General features: G+C 33.0%; 4 protein-coding genes across 4 annotated transcripts; all 4 read right to left on the minus strand.

Annotated features, from left to right (window-relative positions):
* Window positions 1-609: 609 nt before the first annotated feature.
* Window positions 610-5,297, minus strand: LOC114418405 (N6-adenosine-methyltransferase MT-A70-like). The gene is made up of 8 exons (XM_028383720.1): window positions 5,070-5,297; window positions 3,296-4,494; window positions 3,077-3,175; window positions 2,806-2,889; window positions 2,357-2,706; window positions 2,007-2,223; window positions 1,479-1,558; window positions 610-1,160 (listed from the first exon to the last, which is right to left on the minus strand). The coding sequence occupies exons 2-8, from the start codon at window positions 4,469-4,471 to the stop codon at window positions 878-880; spliced, it is 2,289 nt and encodes a 762-aa protein (XP_028239521.1). The 5' UTR covers window positions 4,472-4,494; window positions 5,070-5,297; the 3' UTR covers window positions 610-877.
* Window positions 5,298-9,696: 4,399 nt separating this feature from the next.
* Window positions 9,697-11,270, minus strand: LOC114418413 (putative UDP-rhamnose:rhamnosyltransferase 1). Its single transcript, XM_028383728.1, has one exon. It carries the CDS (start codon window positions 11,246-11,248, stop codon window positions 9,863-9,865), a length of 1,386 nt encoding a protein of 461 aa, XP_028239529.1. The 5' UTR covers window positions 11,249-11,270; the 3' UTR covers window positions 9,697-9,862.
* Window positions 11,271-16,253: 4,983 nt separating this feature from the next.
* On the minus strand, window positions 16,254-17,844 carry LOC114418546 (putative UDP-rhamnose:rhamnosyltransferase 1). Its single transcript, XM_028383962.1, has one exon. It carries the CDS (start codon window positions 17,829-17,831, stop codon window positions 16,422-16,424), a length of 1,410 nt encoding a protein of 469 aa, XP_028239763.1. The 5' UTR covers window positions 17,832-17,844; the 3' UTR covers window positions 16,254-16,421.
* Window positions 17,845-22,316: 4,472 nt separating this feature from the next.
* On the minus strand, window positions 22,317-24,051 carry LOC114418972 (putative UDP-rhamnose:rhamnosyltransferase 1). Its single transcript, XM_028384543.1, has one exon. It carries the CDS (start codon window positions 23,972-23,974, stop codon window positions 22,565-22,567), a length of 1,410 nt encoding a protein of 469 aa, XP_028240344.1. The 5' UTR covers window positions 23,975-24,051; the 3' UTR covers window positions 22,317-22,564.
* Between the last annotated feature and the right edge of the window lie 240 nt (window positions 24,052-24,291).

The raw sequence follows: 24,291 nt of genomic DNA on the forward strand, positions 1-24,291 counted from the left end.
AAAAAAAAAAAGCTTGGAACTTATAGCTTCTGTGCAGCAACCATTAACCACTATATCCAATGTATTAGAGAATAATTAACTCCTTCTCCACTCCCTTGTGGATAAATAGGCTTACATCTAACTTATTTTCCATTTGTTTCACCGATTTAACTCTTTAGTTTTTAGACTCCATTTAGTCTATGTTAGGATTTTATTTTATTTTGCAATGCTAGAAAAGAAGAAGTTCAATTTGGTTCCTGAAAATCGTAAAAGATGAGTGTAAATTAATGAAGGAAATAAGCTTTTAACTCTACAAGCCAGTGTCACTATCAACAATAATTTACACTAAATTTTGTAGCAAATTTAGTTTAAAAATAATGTTTCTAAATATAAATTAATTCACTTAAAAACTTATTTTTAATCAAAATTAATTTACCAAAAAATTATCTAAGCACACTAATCGGCGAGGTATGAACAGGAAACGTGGTACACGGGGGCGACCACTATGATTCAACATTCTTGAACTCATTAAATAACATGTTCCATTCAATTTTTCATGAATCTATCTGGTTTAGTTCCTTTGGTTTACCTGCGATTACAAAATCAGTAGACTGCAAGAAACATAACAAATTAACAAAATTGATGCTTCAACATTAAAGAAAAATGTAATCAAGTACAACTAGAATGAGACTATTACACAATTATTTAATTTACAAAGCATCCTGTATTCTTTTCCCAGATACCTTGTCACTCTAATCTTTTTTTAAAAAAAGAAAAAAAAAAAAAGAAAAGAAATGTGAAAGAGTACAAAATAACAATGGTACAAAGGTCAAAATGCTGTTTTCCCTTTAGCTTTATCAAGGCATTGCTCCTACCAATCATGATCAAAAGTGGAAACTTAGCCAATGTCCACATCAATGGCCATTGATTTCTCCTCTGAAACAAAGTTACTTTCTGGAGCGGCTGCAGGCTCCGCAAACTGCGCCGAAGTGGACTCTGATTCTGTGGCTGCAAATGGACTCCTCGTGTGAGGAGCAATACTAGTGTCTACTTCCATAGCAGAAGCTCTGGGAGGTGATAGTGGCTGCACCTCCACATCTGGATAAGCAGCCTTAAACCTTGCTCGCAGCCCCTCATCCACCAACCTTACACCACTCAATTGATTACCAAGAGACATCCATCTGATGCAAAACAAGGAAGAACTTAATCAATAACGAAGAACAACACCAACAGCCTATGATTTCTATCCACAATTTTTGTCCCTAAACCTACAACTACTTGTCTAGTGCCTATGGTTCTACCAGTTTAGGTTCTTAGTCCAAGAAATCAAATCCACATGAGAAGAAAGCATTTGATTTATAGAAAATTATCATGTAAACTCCACTTACAAAGCATCAAAAACCATTTCATATTAAGACTATACTCAATCTCAACAAACTATTTCAAGAATACCATAAAAGAAAAACTCAAAAGGAAAATACACCAGTCAAGAAACCTACCCTGCATGAGTATTGTGCATGCGAGCAAATAGTTCTAGCTTTCTTGTTCTTGGACTTATCCTCTCCAGCAAAGGATACATCTGCAAGAATAAATGTTGACAATTTTGAAAATGTTAAGCATGTGAATTATTTAATTTTAATAACAGGAATAGTAAAATAAAATTATTATTAGGTGTAATTAAACTATTTCCTCTTCACACAAGGGACGGGGTTTCATCCCAAGATCATTGAATGTGCAAGCTTAGTAGCAATGAGAAACGGAAATGGAAAAAAAGAGCATGTGATGGCTTTTATTAATTAATAAACATTTTTTCCCTTGGCCAACAGGCCAAGCCTATTATAATATCAAGCACCATTTTTTGGATAAAAAAGAAACTTAATAACTGCAAACATAACATATCCTTCAAAATATAAAATTATAGATACAACATCCATGACTACTGTTGACCACCGTTTTTAGAGATAAATTCAGTCAAAGCATTTAAGGGCATAATGAACTATCAAAACTTAAGCGAATATTATACAAACCTCATCTGGTTTGCGACTTGTTTCCCGGACCTCAGCAACAATAACATCAGTGTCAATGTTCCTGTTTACTTCAGGATTGCCCTTTATTCCAACAAGACAATGTTCCTTACTGTGATTGAGCCAGTGACCTGTACGCCCAGTTCTGATTATTCGCTGAAGTTGATTTGTTTTGACCCAAATGATCTCCTCAACACGTTTATATCCCCAAAGGTCCAAGCTGGAGGGAGCATATGGATATAGAAATCAAATACATGACATTAACAAAAGGCAGACTTCTCTGCTAACCAGATGATAGATTTTTTTTTTTATCAAAACAACAATTAGCATATAATCAAATACAAACACAATACCATTCCCGCCCAAGTTCCATTGCACGTCCAGTGACCCATAGAAAAATAAGACCATCAGTTTGCAAAGCAGGGACATTAAGACTGCGCATTTCATCATCAGCCATTGTTCCATAAGGCAGTTCCATGTGAATGTCCCATGGTGGATCTGCCATTATTACTCCAAATTGACCTAAAATGTCCATTCTAAAGTTACGTATATCACAGTTGATCCATTGTGGTTCACCAAGTTCCACTTCAGAACAGTATTCAGCACGCTGAGGCTTTAGCGGTTTGGGAGGAGGAGGGGCGCCCATCATTGTTGGAGACACATCAGGTGTAGGGTCATACTCATAGTGCACATACTTGCATGTCTGTCAAGGGATAAAAAGAATAACACGCAACTCAAAATAAGAATAAACATTAGTAAAATGAAAATCATTTCAAAATAAGTTAAGAGGGAAAAATCATGCCTTCATGTGTCGGCAGGTATCAAGAAAAGAACAATCTCCTAAATTGATGTCAGTATGAGGTGCAATGATCCGTCTAAAATGAACCTGCCAAGGAAAGGAACATTAATGCATGCCAAGAAAGACTAATAGAAAATGTAAACACCAATATTCATGGTTTGATTCCATAAAGAACCACATTATCAGCATAGTATTTAAACCAACAGACATTGTAAGAGTTAGCAATGAAACACAAGAGATGGGAAAACAGCATAATACTGTCCTTGTAACTAACCTTTTCACATGCTATAAAGGAACCAGATTGACGTCGACAATCCTCTTTTGTCAGTAAGTCACAGTATTGCCTCACCTGAGAACCACCTTTTGTTTTGAACTGAACAATACATTGTAGAAAAGCTGGATTAGATTAAACTGTACAAAATAGCACTAAAAGCTGACAATCACAAAGGAAATTTTAGATAAAAGCCTAGTAAAGTAGGCAGTGACTTTGAACCTTAGCAGCTACAGCAGTCTCCTTTGCAGTTGGTCGGTGAATTAGGTCCAAAAGCTCCTCACCAGTTTTAGATTTTTGCATCTCCCTAAATGATTTCTTATTCAACAATGCCTCAAGATCCTTCATATCATCCTCATAAGTTCTTGGCTTCTGTGGCATTGCATTAGGACTACCCCCTGGTGCATTTGGCCCCAATGGGAGTCTATGCATTGAAGGAATACTTATACCTCTATGTGCCCCCATCATAGCCATTACTCTGGGTGGAGCTCCCCTTGGTCCTCCTGAAAACATTGGCTGCAATGCTGACATATGGGGGTCCCCATGGGGTGGCCACATATCAGACATTGGCCTCGGAACTAGCCTTCCCATCCCAGGCAAACTACCATTCACATTAGAACCACTATGAGTGATATGCTGAACTTGATTTTGATTCGCATTCCCATCTCCAGAACTTGATTCAAGTTGCTGATACTGCACACTTTCTGGCAATTCTCTCAGAAGCCGAGTCCGGTCTACATTTAAAACCATAATTCTTGCCTTGCCACTCACCACAAACTCCTCCACTTCAACACCACCATTATCATCTGCCATTGCCCTTAAAGCTATCTCCACTGCAAGTGTTGCCCCCGAATCCCCTCCAAGTTCCTGAAGTGCTGCCTTCTCTGTTGGTGTCACCATCTGATCATTTTCCAATTTCCTTGACACGGTGGAAGAATCAATCGGTGAGAAGGGTACTCGCCCTAATAGACAAACAGTGACCATTGATCGAACCACCGCTAATGGACTAACCTTCTCAGACTCTACTTGAAATGCTGAGTTTGAATGCATAGATGTTTTGGGCTTTTGATTCTTGGGATTTGTCAAGTTTGCCTCAATAGAGCCATCAGCACAGGTTTCCGCATTGAAACGGTGAGTTAGTTCAACCGGTTTTTTGGGACTCAGTTTTGGATCAGGCTGAGGCAGAGAAGGTGTAGGAGCAAAAGGACGACGGTTGAAAGAAGACACAACCTTGAGAGAAAGGTCAAGGGATGAAACAAGATTAGGTATTACAGTTTGCATAGAAGCAAGCATCTCCATGTGAGCCTTGTGTTGCGACTCTATGCGAGTTTCAAGCTGCTGCCTCATATTTTTAATGGCAGCTATGTTGTCCTCATTACCATCTGATTGTGTCTCCATAGATTCCTCCCGAAGACCCAAAACTGCATCACATTTTCAGACATTCTGGTCACCAACTAGCATTGTTTGCCAAGCAAAAAATACAAACAAAACAAGATCCTTGAAAAATTTGATAGTTAAAACTAGGAGGGGGTAAAAGAAAGATTAATTAATCAAAGTACCATCTTCATAAAATTAACCACAAAGGAACTAAAATTTGCTACTGTTTCAAGTTCAACCAACCACCAAGTAACTACCTAGAGGGTACTCAACCATTTAGAAATGATGCTAAAAGAAAACCTCAAAACCAGATCATGGCTGGCAAAAACTCGTCATACATAATAACAAAATAATGATACATCAAAATATCAAATGCAAACAATACAAGAAACAACCATTGCATATAAATTAAACATGGAAAAAACCCTCTAACACTCAACAAATAAGAGTATGCTAGATTCCCAAAGCAAGCTTGAATCACAAAACCCAAAATGATACCAAAATCAATAACCCCTTTACCGAAAAGTGCTTAAATTTAAAGCAAGAATAAAATTTTCTCGGCGGCATAAGAGTTTTTACGATACAGAATAAAAGGCCCTGATTTCTGATTTTTTAATACCTAGAACAAAGAGGGAGAACTTGAACCCAACGGTATGAGATACCGAATCTTCCAGAGAGCACTCGAAGGTTGAAACTAGCAGGAACTTAGGGATTTTCGACGGTGGAGAAAGAACAATGAATGAGAGAGGTTTAAAGGTTAGAGCAGTGACAGAAGAAAACCAAAGCTGATTTTGCAGGGAAGTTTAGGCTAGGTAATCGATGGCATTATCCTGATGTTACCATCGTTTAGTATTGTTAACTCGTAAGGAGGTGTAATAATTTGTAAGAATTTAAAAGAAAAGATAAAAAATTTAAAGAAAAAATAAAAGACAAGAAAACTGAAAAATTTAAAATACAAAACATTAACATAAAAAAAAATAAAAGATAACAGAAATAAAAAAGATTAAGATAAAAAAAATAATTGATATTGTTAGAACTTGACTTGTCTCCTTAATTATGAGTTTATGATTTTTTTTAAAGATTGATAAAAAAAATTCTGAATTTATAAAAGATTTCATAAAAATGTTATGATTTATTATACTTTTATAAAATATTTTTATGATTAAAAATTAAATTAGTGATATCTGATTAAGACATCACTAATTAGTTTATATAATCCTATTTATATTAAAAAAAATTAAAAATTTTACATCCTTCCTTAAAAAAATCCAAAAAAAAATCACAAATTTAATATAATTTCCCAAGTTCATTCTTAACATTAAAATCTATCATATTTATGCACGAGGTTCCAAAACTATAATTTTTATTGGTTAAAAATCTAAAACTATTTTAAATTATTAAACTCTTGCTTGGGATGTTCAGCTTCAGCATAAGTTTGGTGCTTCTAATGACCAGTCTTGGCAAATTTAAGTTAGAGGATCCTTTTAATAAATTATTTACGTAATAGGGTCTGTTTCAAAAATTTTTACAAAAATAATTTATTTTGCATGGAAGCCACCAGTGTCATTGGTAATAAGAAGGAACCGTCGTTGCCATTGGCGAGAAAGGAGATGACATGGACAGTCCCTCCATCGTTGTTGGCGAGACAGGCTGATGTGGTCGTCCTACCATTACTGCTGGCGACTCTAGTGACGTGGAACTATCGCCCTTCCCAATGAGAGTGCTGACGCTTCATCCCTTCACCACCACCACCGTCGCCTCCATGGTCTCTCCAGCTGTTCCTCCATCCCAGAGATAGCCTTCGTGCTGGGCCTTGATTTTCGAGCCCAGGAAAATTCTGCTGTGGTATATATTTTAAAGGATATTGTTATTTTTTTCTTAAATATATTCTTTTTTTAGTCTATTGCTTAAAAAAAAATTATTAAGTGACATTTTTTTACGTTCTACTTTTTTATCTCTTGTTAATCTAAATTTGTTAAATCATAAACTAACCTCAAGTATCAAAAACAAAAGTTAAAAAATGCCAGATATTAAAATAAAATAAATAATAAGCTGATAAAAAACATATATTATTGATATGAAAAATATATTTTTTAAGTGTAACTTTTTATTATGTAAATCAATAAAGATATGATAATACTATAAGTAATTCTAAATTTAATTTTCCTAAATAAAGTTTTAGGTTTGATTTTCTAGATAAAAAATATAATTGAAAAAAAAATCTGATTAAAAAGTAACTAAACAGGTTTTTTTTATCAACAACATAATTAAAAATAAATAAAAATTTGATGATCCGCAGTCTTTTTATCCGTAAGAAAGGAAAAAAGAAAAAGAAAATCAAGTAATTTGAAAAAGGGCAAGAATCCCAAAGAAATTTGAAAAGGACAAGAATCCGTTGACAAAGCTATTCTTCCCATGCCATCAGCAAAAACAAGGAAAGTAAATCAAGTAATTTGAAAAGGGCAAGAATCCCAAAGAAACTCAGCATCAGAGATCGATGACCACACTTAGACTCGCCAGCAGCAATGACGATACACTCCATGTCACCAGACTCGCCAGCAACAATGGTGGGATGGCCACGTCACCAAACTCGCTCCTTTTCATCGCCAATCACACTGGCAGCTTCCATGCAAAACAGATCCCCTTCGTAAAAACTTTTAAAACAGACCATATTACATAAATAATTTATAAAAAAAAACCCTCTAACATAAATTTACCACCAGCCTTCTCAGTTGTTTCAGGTCTTACTCGCCGATGTCATTGGCGTCTTGTATACTAGGATCTAATTTTGCTTGTTTTTTTATTACCACTTATTAAAAAACTATTAAACTTTTATAACAATACTCTGTCTAATAATTAGAACAAAAAAATATTGACATGGAACCATCTATTTTATATATGTAAGAATCGAACAACCATCTATTGGAGGGTCTTTGTTTCACTCTGGTTATGGCTCTATCATTGAAACCCTACAGTTTGGTCATAGCCTAGCTAGTTTTATTACCCTTTATTTTGGATCAACCTCTTAATGCAAGGTTTTTGGTGGAAAAGGGACTAGCCATTGAAGTGAAAAGTAATGAAGATGGGTCATTCACTAGAAATGACATTGCCACATCCCTTAGACAATCCATGGTAGGAAAGAAGATCAGAATTAATACAAGAGAACCTGCTGCAATTGTAGGAAACCTGAAGCTGCACCAGGATCGTTGCATAGCTGCATTTGTTCAGTTTCTTAAAATTGAATCTGGAAACAAATATGAAGTTGAAGAGTTAGCATAAGTAATGTGAACAATCACTAATGTAAATGTATTACTGAATTGGCTAGTTGTGAGTGAGCTTTTCTGCTATTATTTTCATTTTGCGTGGATCTTAACTCCTTATCATGACTTGGTCCAAAATGCTTTGATATGATGCTCAGAAACAGCTAGTTCAAAAGTTTATGATGCTAAATTGTTCAGTATATTTGACAAACGTATTAAATCATACAATTAGCATAAAATGAAAGGTTCAAATATTTTTTTTTAAAGAACTTGTGTAATATCAGTTCTTAGTGTGCAGTTTATATATTTATTGGACAACTTCACTTGGTGTCAATTAATTTTAAGTTAAAATCTAACATGGTATTAGAGTTTATAGCCCATCTTAGTTCTCGCCTATCGGTAGTCCATCATAGTTCTCGCCTATATTGGCACCTTGTCTATATCAACGGCATCTATGAAGAGGAATGTTAGAAAGTCCCACACGCCTGCTTCGTTCTTTGGATGCAACTTATATATCTAAACATTATATTAAGTTTCATTCTTCATGATCCGAATAAACTTACTTAGGGCTAACATGATTATAAAAGGTAACAGAAAATTTGCTCGATACATCCTTGTACATAGTATAGAAAATATTATTGATAAAGTAACAAAAGAATATAGAAGGTAGTAGAGAAGGGGAGAGACGGCAAGAAAATTAGACTATACTTGAATTAGTAATAATGTAATGGATCATAATATAATGAAATGGGATAAAAATGTCATTCTAATATTTAAATATTTTATGATAAAAACCAACAAAGATTTCATTCTATTGTTTGAAAAAATAATAAGTTACAATTTTTTATTTTCACGTTATTCTTATTTTAAATATATTATCCTTTTGAGGGCTAATGATCTGCATGCAGCTCAAGCAACAGAAATTCAGTCATCTTTTTTTAGAATCATAATGTAGTATTCAAAAGGAAAAAGAAGAGGATCAAGAAACTTACCTCGGGCCGGCTTAAGTTTAAAGCCGTGCAACCAAGAGCTTTAGGTTCCAAAAAAAGGTTTTAAAATATTTTTTAGTATTAATATATCTCAAAAAAAAATTTATTGTAAAATTATATTTAAAAATAAATTTTAATTAAAACATTATAAATAAGTGTTAATTTTTTTATCATTATCGTAAATAACAATTAATAAACAACAACTATTCATCGATATCATAATTATTCAACCATGATAATTTTAATAAATTATTTCATGAATAAATAAAATATGTTATTCTTAAATTTATTTAGATCTATCAAGTCATTGAGTTGTTTGTTCGTCCCTATTTAAGTGTGAGTGTGACGCTGTTGAATTTTGCTTCACACACCCCTACCTCTAAGGCTATGTTAGTAATATTTTAACTTACACTAATCATATAATTTTACTTTCTATTTGTACCGTGCAGTAAAACAAAAAAAGCCATACACTGTAATTGGTACCATAATTCTTTCAAAAATCAAAACTTAAACTCCTCCGAAAAAACCCCCACTCTTGCAAAAATATACTACTTTTACATTTGGGCAGCATGCATGGTCTTCAGCATTTGTTCAGTGACCTCGTTTCAGTTTCTTCAGACATTGAAACCATAGTTTATCTTTTACACGCAAAATCGGGCTTCTTTTGACAATCCATCCATTTCACTGTCTTTGTCTTTACTTAACATCTCACAAAAAGTAATAATTTTGTAAACACCGTCGAATTTGTATGATGTAAATAATTATAAATAATAAATAAAACAATAATTACGTATTAATGACTTTAGTTCTTTTTATTTTATTTTTAAAAATAAAATTTATAAATATAAAAATGTAATAATAATCAACTAATTAATGTAAGAAGTCACATATTTTCATTAATGAAACACTGCTTTATTTCACAATAAAGTAATTAATACGTTTACGTAATGATTGTTCAAATTTAAAAATGTAAAAACACAACAGTGCCTCACGGATATTTCAGAGAGAGTGTCTTATTGAATTCAAAAACAGGAGTTGGCTTTAGTTACCCTTACAAGATAGAAAACAGATGCAATTATTGAACCTCGACTTAAAGAGTAGGACTTTATTCAACAAACTGATGATAAACCTAAAATAAGACACAGTAATGATCCTCTTCAACATCATATTGGTTTCCTGATTCCATTCTTAAGAAACTGTACAAATGCAGCTACGTAGTGATCCTGGTGCAGCTTCAAGTTTCCTACAATTGCAGCAGCTTCTCTTGTATTATTTCTGATCTTCTTTCCTTCCTCCAATACCATGGCTTGTCTAAGGGATGCGGCAATGTCATTTCTAGTGAATGATCCATCTTCATTTCTTTTCACTTCAATGGCTAATCCCTTTTCCACCAAAAACCTTGCATTAAGAGGTTGCTCTATATTAAAGGGTAATAAAACAAGTGTATTCCCAAACTGAAGGTTTTCAATGACAGAACCCCAGCCAGAGTGAAACAAAGATCCTCCAATAGATGAATGTGCCAATATTTCTAGTTGTGGTATCCATCCCTTACAAACTCTTCCTCTGTTAGATGTCCTTTCAATAAAACCAACAGGTAGAGAATACCCATCATTGCTTTCCCAACTTGGTTTTCTCAGTGCCCATAAAAACGGCAATTGAGATTCCTCAAGTCCATAAGCTATCTCAAAAACTTGATCCTTGCTCAGCTTTAACTCACTGCCAAACCCCACAAACACAACTGATTTTGATGCTTGTTTATCAAGCCACTCAAATACGTTATCACTATTCCCATCAACAACTCCTCTCTCTACAGGCAATAAACCAATTGGAATCATAGGCTTCTCAAATAGTTTCTGATATGCATTCAGATATTCTCCTTCAATCTCGTAGCAGCTACGAAATATCACAGCTTTAGAGGCATCATGTATCTTTATAACCCTTTCGAAATCACTTACCCCGGAAGAATTTACCTTGTCGAAACCAGCACAGAAATGTATTGCCTCGTGTATTCGAAAAGCCACTGAAGATGGAAATGTCACCCATTCTGGTGGAGCTGTTAGACTTTCTGGAGATAAGTGACCTGCCCTTGTACCTGGTGGTCCTATGAATGTTGTTCCTGTAGCAGATAAAATAGAAAATAAGATTAACTTTACCTGAAACTCTTGGGCAATGTCTACAACCCAGTGAGGATTGAAATCACAGATTATCCAATCTGGTAACTGATTGGCCACAAATTGCTTCACAGCATCTTGGAGCTTATCATATGCTGCCTTTAAGTACTCATGTTTTTCAAATGGAATGTCCACGGTGGCCTCAGCACCTTCTGGCAAGATATCATTGTCCAATGATGGTAAAGGAAGTTCCACAAAATGAACCAAATGAGATAAAGTCGAAGGAATTTTGGGAAGCCTTTGAATGTTTTTGGGAGTGGATATGAAGGAGACATGAACACCAGCTTTGGCTAAGGCTATGGAAAGTTTGAAAAATGGTATCAAGTGGCCAAAGGCAGACCATGGAATCATCGTTACACGAATCGGATTCTCAGCCATATTTCCTAGATGTGCTTGCTGCATATGCTCTATCAAACATGAGAAAATATCAATACTTATAATTCATTATGTACACCCATCATTTATTTATAGGCATTCATCGAGCTTCCTGTTTCACTTGCTAAGATGTACAGTGCTGTAACTATATATACATATATAGTACCAAATAATTAATCTTGGCATCAAGCAAGGACCAATTCATACTTGTCTAAATATTTCAATTGTTTTTATAGGAGTTTAATAGAGTGGAAAGAAATAAAATAAAATAAAAATTTGAGATCAAAATTTCAATTGTCTTTATAGGAGTTTAATAGAGTGGAAAGAAATAAAATAAAATAAAAAATTGAGATCAAAATTTAAAATTAAATTAAAAGTATAAAAATATAAATCTTACCTCATTTTACTTTTCATTCTCTGTCTTTTTTTTATTGCTTTCTTTCAACTCAAATGTAAGGATCCTATATAATTGAGTCGTGCAACATGGCGCGCAACACCAATTTGCGCCATAATATGAAATATTAATTGGTTTATCTATTCTTTAATATAAAAATACTTTGTAAAAAAAAAAAATAGCCTTGGGCAGTAGTTTATTCCAAAACAATATTAGGTACTATATAGCATTGATTGCTATCGGTTACTTTTATCCATGGTGAAACACGTTGCAGTGTTCCAATCCTACATTTGGCCAGCATGCATGGTCTTCAGCATTTCTTCAGTGACCTCGTTTCAGTTTCTTCACACTTTGAAACCATAATGACTTAGTTTATCTTTTACACGCAAAATCGGGCTTCTTTTGACAATCCATCCATTTCACACTCTGTCTTTGTCTTCACTTTAACTTAACATCTCACAAAAAGTAATAAGTTTTTAAACACCGTCGAATTTGTATGATGTAAATAATTATAAATAATAAATAAAACAATAATTACAAATTAATGACTTTAGTTCTTTTTATTTTATTATTAAAAATAAAATTTATAAATATAAAAAATGTAATAATAATCAACTAATGAATGGAAGAAGTCAAATATTTTCATTAATGAAACACTGCTTTACTCCACAATAAAATATATATTATAACATTCAATAATTATAATGTGTAATATATATATATATATATATATATATATATATATATATATATATATATATATATAAAGTTAGTCATTATGGTACTTATCAATGAAAGTTTTATTTTGGTTTATGGTGTGAAATCTTGTGGTGTTGAACGATTGCTTGTAACTAACATGTTTTGATATGTGAAATGAAATTATGGTTAAGCTATGTTAGTTCTCTGGTTTAGGAAGTGTTAAATGATCACATGATTTAATATTCTATTTCTACTTTTTCTCTTATAATTTACATATTATTTTGGAGTTGGAGTTTCATGTATTTCAACTTCGAATTAAAGAGAGAACAAGGAATGATCATTACTTTTATTGCTTTTCTTTTTCCCTCATTGGTTTTTCAATTTCTCAAACATTTACTACTTCACTAACTTCAACAAGCTATGCAATTGGAATTATGTGCTTTATTACTTGAACACTTATGATAAATGGGGTTAATGAACAACCTAATGACAAGGGAACAACAACAAGAAAAATGCTAATGAGGCCAAATTAACTCAAATTTCTAATGGTTGTCAATAAAAAATGCCAACAAGCATTATAATTAGAAAATATGACAATTACTCACGCAATCAACACCACTAACCAATTATATGATATTTGATCAAGTTGAGGATCATTCTATTGTTCTGCAAAGTAATTGACAGTAGATAAACCAAAATCAAATTTCAAATAAAAAACTTGAGGAGCTGCAAAGTAGTTGACAATAGCAACACATTTTTTCCTGCTACAAATTCTTCAACAAAACAACAATTATAATATCAGAAGATGTTACTACAAATTTTTCCTAAAATACATTCACTTAAACTAACATTATAATTAAAAATGAAAAACCTAACAACACAATGTTAAATTTCTCATTTTCTTCTGCAAAGCTTCAATTTGTAAGTTCAAATCAGTCATTATCATTGATTCTCGTGTGACAGAAGAAGGATTAGAAACTTGATTTTCTTCTTCAACCCATTAAAAAAATTGATAGTTTTTTGGGTCTATTTGGAGCAGTGCACAAATATAGAATAACCTTCCTGAGTTCCTCCTTGTTCTTGTCGTTCGAATAGTTGCACGTCTTCCATGGTGGCATTGGCGAATGGTTCTACCAGAGAATGCAGAAGAACTATCACTTGCAGACATGGAGAAATCAAGTGAAGAAGAAGAAGCAAATGGTAGAATCTTTACAGACGAGAGAAGTTTTACAAACCCTAATTTGAGGAACACACTTAAGAACAAGAAGGGAATTCAGAGGACAAAAGCTTGATAAACCCTAATTTGAGGAAGAAGAAGCAAGTGACCAGAAGAAGCTTTATAAACACAGACTTTAGTGTCGTGTTGCATAGTCTTTGTGCCACTATAATTGTCAACAATGTCTCTCACTAACGATCGTACTTTCGAATTTAACGGCAAAAATTATCTTGCAACACTTATGCAAAGATATAGACTATTTTTTATATTTCAATAGGACAAAGACTAATTTACAAAATGACACAGGGACCAAAATACCTATTCACTCCATCATTTTGGATATATTTCATTAAAATTTTAAAAGATTGATAAAAAAATTCTGAATTTTTAAAAGACATCATAAAAATGTTATGATTTATTATACTTTTATAAAAGATTTTTATGATTAAAAATTAAATTGGTGATATCTGGTTAAGACATCACTAATTAGTCATATAATTCGATTTATATTAAAAAAAGTTGAAAATTTTACATCCTTCCTTAAAAAATCCAAAAAGGAAAAAAAATTAATATAATTTCCCGAGTTGATTCTTAACATTTAAATCTATGATATTCATACACGAGCTTCCAAAACTATAATTTTTATTGGTTAAAAATCTAAAACTATTTTAAACTATTAAACTCTTGCTTGGGATGTTCAGCTTCAACATAATTGTCGCGAGGAAAGTGCTTGTGCTTCTAATGACCAGCCATCTCAGTTGTTTCAGGTCTTGCTCGCAAATGTCATTGGCGTCTTGTATAATAGAATCTAATTTTGCTTGTTTTTTTATTACCACTTATAAAAAAAAACTATTAAACTTTTATAACAATACTATGCCTAATAACTAGAACAAAAAAATATTGACATCGATCCGTCTATTTATATATATAAGAATCGAACAATCATCTATTGGAGGGTCTTTGTTTCACTCTGGTTAGGGCTCTATCATTGAAACCCTACAGTTTGGTGATAGCCTAGCTAGTTTTATTACCCTTTATTTTGGATCAACCTCTTAATGCAAGGTTTTTGGTGGAAAAGGGACTAGCCATTGAAGTGAAAAGAAATGAAGATGGGTCATTCACTAGAAATGACATTGCCACATCCCTTAGACAATCCATGGTAGGAAAGAAGATCAGAATTAATACAAGAGAAACTGCTGCAATTGTAGGAAACCTGAAGCTGCACCAGGATCGTTGCATAGCTGCATTTGTTCAGTTTCTTAAAATTGAATCTGGAAACAAATATGAAGTTGAAGAGTTAGCATAAGTAATGTGAACAAACACTAATGTAAATGTATTACTGAATTGGCTAGTTGTGAGTGAGCTTTTCTGCTATTATTTTCATTTTGCGTGGATCTTAACTCCTTATCATGACTTGGTCCAAAATGCTTTGATATGATGCTCAGAAACAGCTAGTTCAAAAGTTTATGATGCTAAATTGTTCAGTATATTTGACAAACGTATTAAATTATACTAGTAGCATAAAATGAAAAGTTCAAATATTTTTTTTCTAAAGAACTTATGTAATATCAGTTTTTAGGGTGCAATTTATATATTTATTGGACAATTTCACTTAATGCCAATTGATTTTAAGTTGAAATCTAACATGATATTAAAGTTTATAGCGCCTGTATCGACGGTCCATCTTAGTTCTCGCCTGTATGGACGGTCCATCTTAAGTTTAAGGCCGTGCAAGCAAGAGCTTTAGGTTCCAAAAAAAGATTTTAAAATATCTTTTTAGTATTAATATATCTCAAAAAAAAATTATGATAAAATTATATTTAAAAATAGATTTTAATTAAAATATTATAAGTAAGTGTTAATTTTTTTATTATCGTAAATAACAATTAATGAACAACAACTATTCATCAATATTATAATTATTCAACCATGATAATTTTAATAAATTATTTTATAAATAAATAAAATATGTTATTCTTAACTTTGTTTTAGATCTCTCGAGTATTGAGTCGTCCCTCGTCCCTATTTAACTGAGTGTGACGTTGTTGAATTTTCCTTCACACATCCCTACCTCTAAGGCTATGTTTGTGATATTTTAACTTACACTAATCATATAATTTTACTTTCTATTTGTACCGTGCAGTAAAAAAAAAAAAAGCCATACACTGTAATTGGTATCATAATTCTTTCAAAAATCAAAACTTAAACTCCTCCGAAAAAACGCCCACTTTTGCAAAAATATACTACTTTTACATTTGGGCAGCATGCATGGTCTTCAGCATTTCTTCAGTGACCTCGTTTCAGTTTCTTCAGACATTGAAACCATAGTTTATCTTTTACACGCAAAATCGGGCTTCTTTTGACAATCCATCCATTTCACACTCTGTCTTTGCCTTTACTTAACTTAACATCTCACAAAAAGTAATAAGTTTTTAAACACCGTCGATTTTGTATGATGTAAATAATTATAAATAATAAATAAAACAATAATTACATATTAATGACTTTAGTTCTTTTTATTTTATTTTTAAAAATAAAACTTATAAATATAAAAATGTAATAATAATCAACTAATTAATGTAAGAAGTCACATATTTTCATTAATGAAACACTGCTTTATTTCACAATAAAGTAATTAATACGTTTACGTAATGATTGTTCAAATTTAAAAATGTAAAAACACAACAGTGCCTCACGGATATTTCAGAGAGAATGTCTTATTGAATTCAAAAACAGGAGTTGGCTTTAGTTACCCTTACAAGATAGAAAACAGATGCAATTATTGAACCTCGACTTAAAGAGTAGGACTTTATTCAACAAACTGATGATAAACCTAAAATAAGACACAGTAATGATCCTCTTCAACATCATATTGGTTTCCTGATTCCATTCTTAAGAAACTGTACAAATGCAGCTACGTAGTGATCCTGGTGCAGCTTCAAGTTTCCTACAATTGCAGCAGCTTCTCTTGTATTATTTCTGATCTTCTTTCCTTCCTCCAATACCATGGCTTGTCTAAGGGATGCGGCAATGTCATTTCTAGTGAATGACCCATCTTCATTTCTTTTCACTTCAATGGCTAGTCCCTTTTCCACCAAAAACCTTGCAATAAGAGGTTGATCTATATTGAAGGGTAATACAACAAGTGTATGCCCAAACTGAAGGTTTTCAATGACAGAACCCCAGCCAGAGTGAAACAAAGATCCTCCAATAGATGAATGTGCCAATATTTCTAGTTGTGGTATCCATCCCTTACAAACTCTTCCTCTGTTAGATGTCCTTTCAATAAAACCAACAGGTAGAGAATACCCATCATTGCTTTCCCAACTTGGTTTTCTCAGTGCCCATAAAAACGGCAATTGAGATTCCTCAAGTCCATAAGCTATCTCAAAAACTTGATCCTTGCTCAGCTTTAACTCACTGCCAAACCCCACAAACACAACTGATTTTGATGCTTGTTTATCAAGCCACTCAAATATGTTATCACTACACCCATCAACAACTGCTCTCTCTACAGGCAATAAACCGATTGGAATCATAGGCTTCTCAAATAGTTTCTGATATGCATTCAGATATTCTCCTTCAATCTCGTAGCAGCTACGAAATATCACAGCTTTAGAGGCATCATGTATCTTTATAACCCTTTCGAAATCACTTACCCCGGAAGAATTTACCTTGTCGAAACCAGCACAGAAATGTATTGCCTCGTGTATTCGAAAAGCCACTGAAGATGGAAATGTCACCCATTCTGGTGGAGCTGTTAGACTTTCTGGAGATAAGTGACCTGCCCTTGTACCTGGTGGTCCTATGAATGTTGTTCCTGTAGCAGATAAAATAGAAAATAAGATTAACTTTACCTGAAACTCTTGGGCAATGTCTACAACCCAGTGAGGATTGAAATCACAGATTATCCAATCTGGTAACTGATTGGCCACAAATTGCTTCACAGCATCTTGGAGCTTATCAAATGCTGCCTTTAAGTACTCATGCTTTTCAAATGGAATGTCCACGGTGGCCTCAGCACCTTCTGGCAAGATATCATTGTCCAATGATGGTAAAGGAAGTTCCACAAAATGAACCAAATGAGATAAAGTCGAAGGAATTTTGGGAAGCCTTTGAATGTTTTTGGAAGTGGATATGAAGGAGACATGAACACCAGCTTTGGCTAAGGCTATGGAAAGTTTGAAAAATGGTATCAAGTGGCCAAAGGCAGACCATGGAATCATCGTTACACGAATCGGATTCTCAGCCATATTTCCTAGATGTGCTTGCTGCATATGCTCTATCAAGCATGAGAAAATATCAATACTTATAATTCATTATGTACACCCATCATTTATTTATAGGCATTCATTGAGCTTCCTGTTTCACTTGCTAAGATGTACAGTGCTGTAACTATATATACATATATTGTACCAAATAATTAATCTTGGCATCAAGCAAGGACCAATTCATACTTGTCTAAATATTTCAATTGTCTTTATAGGAGTTTAACAGAGTGGAAAGAAATAATAAAAAAAAAAATTGAGATCAAAATTTAAAATTAAATTAAATGTATAAAAATATAAATCTTACCTCATTTTACTTTTCATTCTCTCTTTTTTTTTATTGCTTTCTTTCAACTCAAATATAAGGATCCTATATAATTGAGTCGTGCAACATGGCAACACCAATTTGCGCCATAGTATGAAATATTAATTGGTTTATCTATTCTTTAATATAAAAATACTTTGTAAAAAAATTAGCCTTGGGCAGTAGTTTATTCCAAAACAATATTAGGTACTATATAGCATTGATTGCTATCGGTTACTTTTTATCCATGGTGAAACACGTTGCAGTGTTCCAATCCTACATTTGGCCAGCATGCATGGTCTTCAGCATTTCTTCAGTGACCTCGTTTCAGTTTCTTCACACTTTGAAACCATAATGACTTAGTTTATCTTTTACACGCAAAATCGGGCTTCTTTTGACAATCCATCCATTTCACACTTTGTCTTTGTCTTCACTTTAACTTAACATCTCACAAAAAGTAATAATTTTTTAAACACCGTCGAATTTGTATGATGTAAATAATTATAAATAATAAATAAAACAATAATTACAAATTAATGACTTTAGTTCTTTTTATTTTATTTTTAAAAATAAAATTTATAAATATAAAAAATGTAATAATAATCAACTAATGAATGGAGGAAGTCATTATGGTACTTATATATATTATAACACTGCTTTACTCCACAATAAAATATATATTATAACATTTAATAATTATAATGTGTAATATATATATATATATATATATATATATATATATATATATATATATATATATATATATATATATATATATAAAGTTAGTCATTATGGTACTTATCAATGAAAATTTGACTTATTTATTTTGGTTTATGTTGTGAAAGCTTGTCGTGCTGAAAGATTGTTTGTAACTAACATGCTTTGATATGTGAAATGAAATTATGGTTGAGCTATGTTAGTTTTCTGGTTTAGGAAGTGTTAAATGATCACATGATTTAATATTTTATTTCTACTCTTTCTCTTATAATTTACACATTATTTTGGAGCTGGAGTTTCATGTATTTCAACTTTGAATTAGAGAGAGAACAAAGAATAATCATTACTTTTAGTGCTTTTTTTTCCCTCGTTGGTTTTTCAATTTCTCAGACATTTACTACTTCACTAACTTCAACAAGCTATACAATTGGAATTATGTGCTTTATTACTTGAACACTTATGATAAATGGGGTTAATGAACAACCTAATGACAAGGGAACAACAACAAGAAAAATGCTAATGAAGCCAAATTAACTCAAATTTCTAATGGTTGTCAATAAAAAATGCCAACAAGCATTATAATTAGAAAATATGACAATTACTCACGCAATCAACACCACTAACCAATTATATGATATTTGATCAAGTTGAGCATCATTCTATTGTTCTACAAAGTAATTGACAGTAGATAAACCAAAATCAAATTTCAAATAAAAAACTTGAGGAGCTGCAAAGTAGTTGACAATAGCAACACATTTTTTCCTGCTACAAATTCTTCAACAAAACAACAATTATAATATCAGAAGATGCTACTACAAATTTTTTCTAAAATACATTTCCCCTTAAACTAACATTATAATTAAAAATGAAAAACCTAACACAATGTTTGTTAAATTTCTCATTTTCTTCTGCAAAGCTTCAATTTGTAGGTTCAAATCAGTCACTATCATTGATTCTCGTGTGACAGAAGAAGGATTAGAAACTTGATTTTCTTCTTCAACCCATTGAAAAAATTGAGTTTTTTGGGTCTGTTTGGAGCAATGCACAAATATAGAATAATCTTCCTGCGTTCCTCCTTGTTCTTGTCGTTCGAATAGTTGCACGTCTTCCATGGTGGCATTGACGAATGGTTCTACCAGAAAATGTAGAAGAACTATCACTTGCAGATATGGAGAAATCAAGTGAAGAAGAAGAAGCAAATGGTAAAATCTTTAGAGACGAGAGAAGTTTTACAAACCCTAATTTGAGGAACACACTTAAGAACAAGAAGGGAATTCAGAGGACAAAAGCTTGATAAACCCTAATTTGAGGAAGAAGAAGCAAGTAACCAGAAGAAGCTTTATAAACACAGACTTTAGTGTCACGTTGCATAGTCTTTGTGCCACTATAATTGCCAACAATGTCTCTCACTAACGATCGTACTTTCAAATTTAACGACAAAAACTATCTTGTAACACTTATACAAAGATATAAACTATTTTTTACATTTCAATAGGATAGAGACTAATTTACAAAATGACACAGGGACCAAAATGCCTATTCACTCCATCATTTTGGATATATTTCATTAAAATTTTAAAAGATTGATAAAAAAATTCTGAATTTTTAAAAGACATCATAAAAATGTTATGATTTATTATACTTTTATAAAAGATTTTTATGATTACAAATTAAATTGGTGATATCTGGTTAAGACATCACTAATTTGTCATATAATTCGATTTATATTAAAAAAAGTTGAAAATTTTACATCCTTCCTTAAAAAATCCAGAAAGAAAAAAAAAATCAAATAACAAATTTAATATAATTTCCTGAGTTGATTCTTAACATTTAAATCTATGATATTCATACATGAGGTTCCAAAACTATAATTTTTATTGGTTAAAAATCTAAAACTATTTTAAACTATTAAACTCTTGCTTAGGATGTTCAGCTTCAGCATAATTGTTGCGAGGAAAGTGTTTGTGTTTCTAATGACCAGCCTTCTCAATTGTTTCAGGTCTTGCTCGCAAATGTCATTGGCGTCTTGTATAATAGGATCTAATTTTGCTTGTTTTTTTATTACCACTTATTAAAAAACTATTAACCTTTTATAACAATACTCTGCCTAATAACTAGAACAAAAAAATATTGACATCAATCCGTCTATTTATATATGTAAGAATCAAACAACCATCTATTGGAGGGTCTTTTTTTCACTCTGGTTAGGGCTCTATCATTGAAACCCTACAGTTTGGTGATAGCCTAGCTAGTTTTATTACCCTTTATTTTGGATCAACCTCTTAATGCAAGGTTTTTGGTGGAAAAGGGACTAGCCATTGAAGTGAAAAGTAATGAAGATGGGTCATTCACTAGAAATGACATTGCCACATCCCTTAGAGAATCCATGGTAGGAAAGAAGATCATAATTAATACAAGAGAAACTGCTGCAATTGTAGGAAACTTGAAGCTGGACCAGGATCATTGCATAGCTGCATTTGTTCAGTTTCTAAAAATTGAATCTGGAAACAAATATGAAGTTGAAGAGTTAGCATAAGTAATGTGAACAATCACTAATGTAAATGTATTGCTGAATTGGCTAGTTGTGAGTGAGCTTTTCTGCTATTATTTTCATTTTGCGTGGATCTTAACTCCTTATCATGACTTGGTCCTAAATGCTTTGATATGATGCTCAGAAACAGCTGGTTCAAAAGTTTATGATGCTAAATTGTTCAGTATATTTGACAAACGTATTAAATCATACAAATAAATAGCATAAAATGAAAAGTTCAAATATTTTTTTCTCAAAGGACTTGTGTAATATCAAACACGTACTTGTTCAAAATTTATCAACTAAGGCTAAAGAATAAAATAAAAGAGTTTCAATGACAATTTTGATTGGAAAACTAACACTAATTAATAGATAATGCAACAAAAGCGGAATCAAGAACAAAAGATTTAAGGATTTTTATCGAACATGTAGTATGTGATAAAACGGATAACAATCAATATGATTAATGTTGTGGGGATTGGACTTCATGAAACATCCGTCCACATGTATAATCAACACATAACAATTATCAAACTCAACTCGTATACTCATTTTAATATACCTCAATGCACACAAATTCATCAATCCCCAATCCCTTAGAATATTGAGATCAAATCCCCCCCACCCCCCCCCCCCCCCCCCCCCCCCATCTTCTCTAAGCACAAACATTAATAGAGAGATCATTGAATCTAAACTCATTCCTAGATCTAAAATCCAATGATTACTCTACTTCAAATCTAGAGTTAATAAGAGTTTTCCAAATATATTTTTGCTTGTTTAACCTTTAAGCAGTTGTTCCTTAGTATCCTATCAAAGCATTTAGGACTTAGGACTCCACATGCATAAAACGAAAATAATAGAAGAAAAGCTCACAAAAACTACTAGCCAATGAAGTAATTAATACGTTTACATAATGATTGTTCAAATTTCAAAATGTAAAAACACCACAGTGCCTCACGGATTTTTCAGAGAGAATGTCTTATTGAATTCAAAAACAAGAGTTGGCTTTAATTACCCTTACAAGATACAAAACAGATGCAATTATTTGACCACGACTTAACGGGGTGAATACATGAATAAGAAAAATCCAAATCCATTTATGCGCGTCCCAGTCGTCCTTAAAGAGTAGGACTTTATTCAACAAACTGATGATAAACCTAAAATAAGACACAGTAATGATCGTCTTCAAGTTCATATTGGTTTCCAGATTCCATTCTTAAGAAACTGAACAAATGCAGCTACGTAGTGATCCTGGTGCAGCTTCAAGTTTCCTACAATTGCAGCAGCTTCTCTTGTATTATTTCTGATCTTCTTTCCTTCCTCCAATACCATGGCTTGTCTAAGGGATGCGGCAATGTCATTTCTAGTGAATGACCCATCTTCATTTCTTTTCACTTCAATGGCTAGTCCCTTTTCCACCAAAAACCTTGCAATAAGAGGTTGATCTATATTGAAGGGTAATACAACAAGTGTATGCCCAAACTGAAGGTTTTCAATGACAGAACCCAAGCCAGAGTGAAACAAAGATCCTCCAATAGATGAATGTGCCAATATTTCCAGTTGTGGTATCCATCCCTTACAAACACTTCCTCTGTTAGAAGTCCTTTCAATAAAACCAACAGGTAGAGAATATTCATCATTGCTTTCCCAACTTGGTTTTCTCAGTGCCCATAAAAACGGCAATTGAGATTCCTCAAGTCCATAAGCTATCTCAAAAACTTGATCCTTGCTCAGCTTTAACTCACTGCCAAACCCCACAAACACAACTGATTTTGATGCTTGTTTATCAAGCCACTCAAATATGGTATCACTACACCCATCAACAACTTGTCTCTCTACAGGCAATAAACCAATTGGAATCACAGGCTTCTCAACTAGTTTCTGAAATGCATTCAGATATTCTCCTTCAATCTCGTAGCAGCTACGAAATAACACAGCTTTAGAGGCACCATGTAACTTTATAATCCTTTCGAAATCACTTACCCCGGAAGAACTTACCTTGTAGGAACCAGCACAGAAATGTATTGCCTCGTGTTTTCGAAAAGCCACTGAAGATGGAAATGTCACCCATTCTGGTGGAGCTGTTAGACTTTCTGGAGATAAGGGACCTGTCCTTGTACCTGGTGGTCCTATGAATGTTGCTCCAGTAGCAGATATAATAACAAACAAGATTAACTTTACCTGAAACTCTTGGGCAATGTCTACCACCCAGTGAGGATTAAAATCACAGATTATCCAATCTGGTAACTGATTGGCCACAAATTGCTTCACAGCATCTTGGAGCTTATCATATGCTGCCTTCAAGTACTCATGTTTTTCAAATGGAATGTCCAGGGTGGTCTCAGCACCTTCTGGCAAGATATCATTGTCCAATGATGGTAAAGGAAGTTCCACAAAATGAACCAAATGAGATAAAGTCGAAGGAATTTTGGGAAGCCTTTGAATGTTTTTGGGAGTGGAAATGAAGGAGACATGAACACCAGCTTTGGCTAAGGCTATGGAAAGTTTGAAAAATGGTATCAAGTGGCCAAAGGCAGACCATGGAATCATCGTTACACGAATTGGATTCTCAGCCATATTTCCTAGATGTGCTTGCTGCATATGCTCTATCAAACATGAGAAAATATCAATACTTATAATTCATTATGTACACCCATCATGTATTTAACAGTTCTGACATAGGCATTCATTGAGCTTCTGTTTCACATGCTAAGATGTACAGTGCTGTAACTATATATACATATATAGCACCAAATAATTAATTTTGGCATCAAGCAAGGACCAATTCATACTTGTCTAAATATTTTGTGATGTGTGACTCAAAATCACAATTGGCACAAGTGAGAAGGCTTTAAAGTGATGTTGTCATAACTGTTTTCAGTTATTATAACTGAATTGATTTTGGCACCAATGTATAG

Source organism: Glycine soja, chromosome 7 (assembly GCF_004193775.1).
Source record: "Glycine soja cultivar W05 chromosome 7, ASM419377v2, whole genome shotgun sequence".
In the NCBI taxonomy this organism is placed as follows: Eukaryota; Viridiplantae; Streptophyta; class Magnoliopsida; order Fabales; family Fabaceae; genus Glycine; species Glycine soja.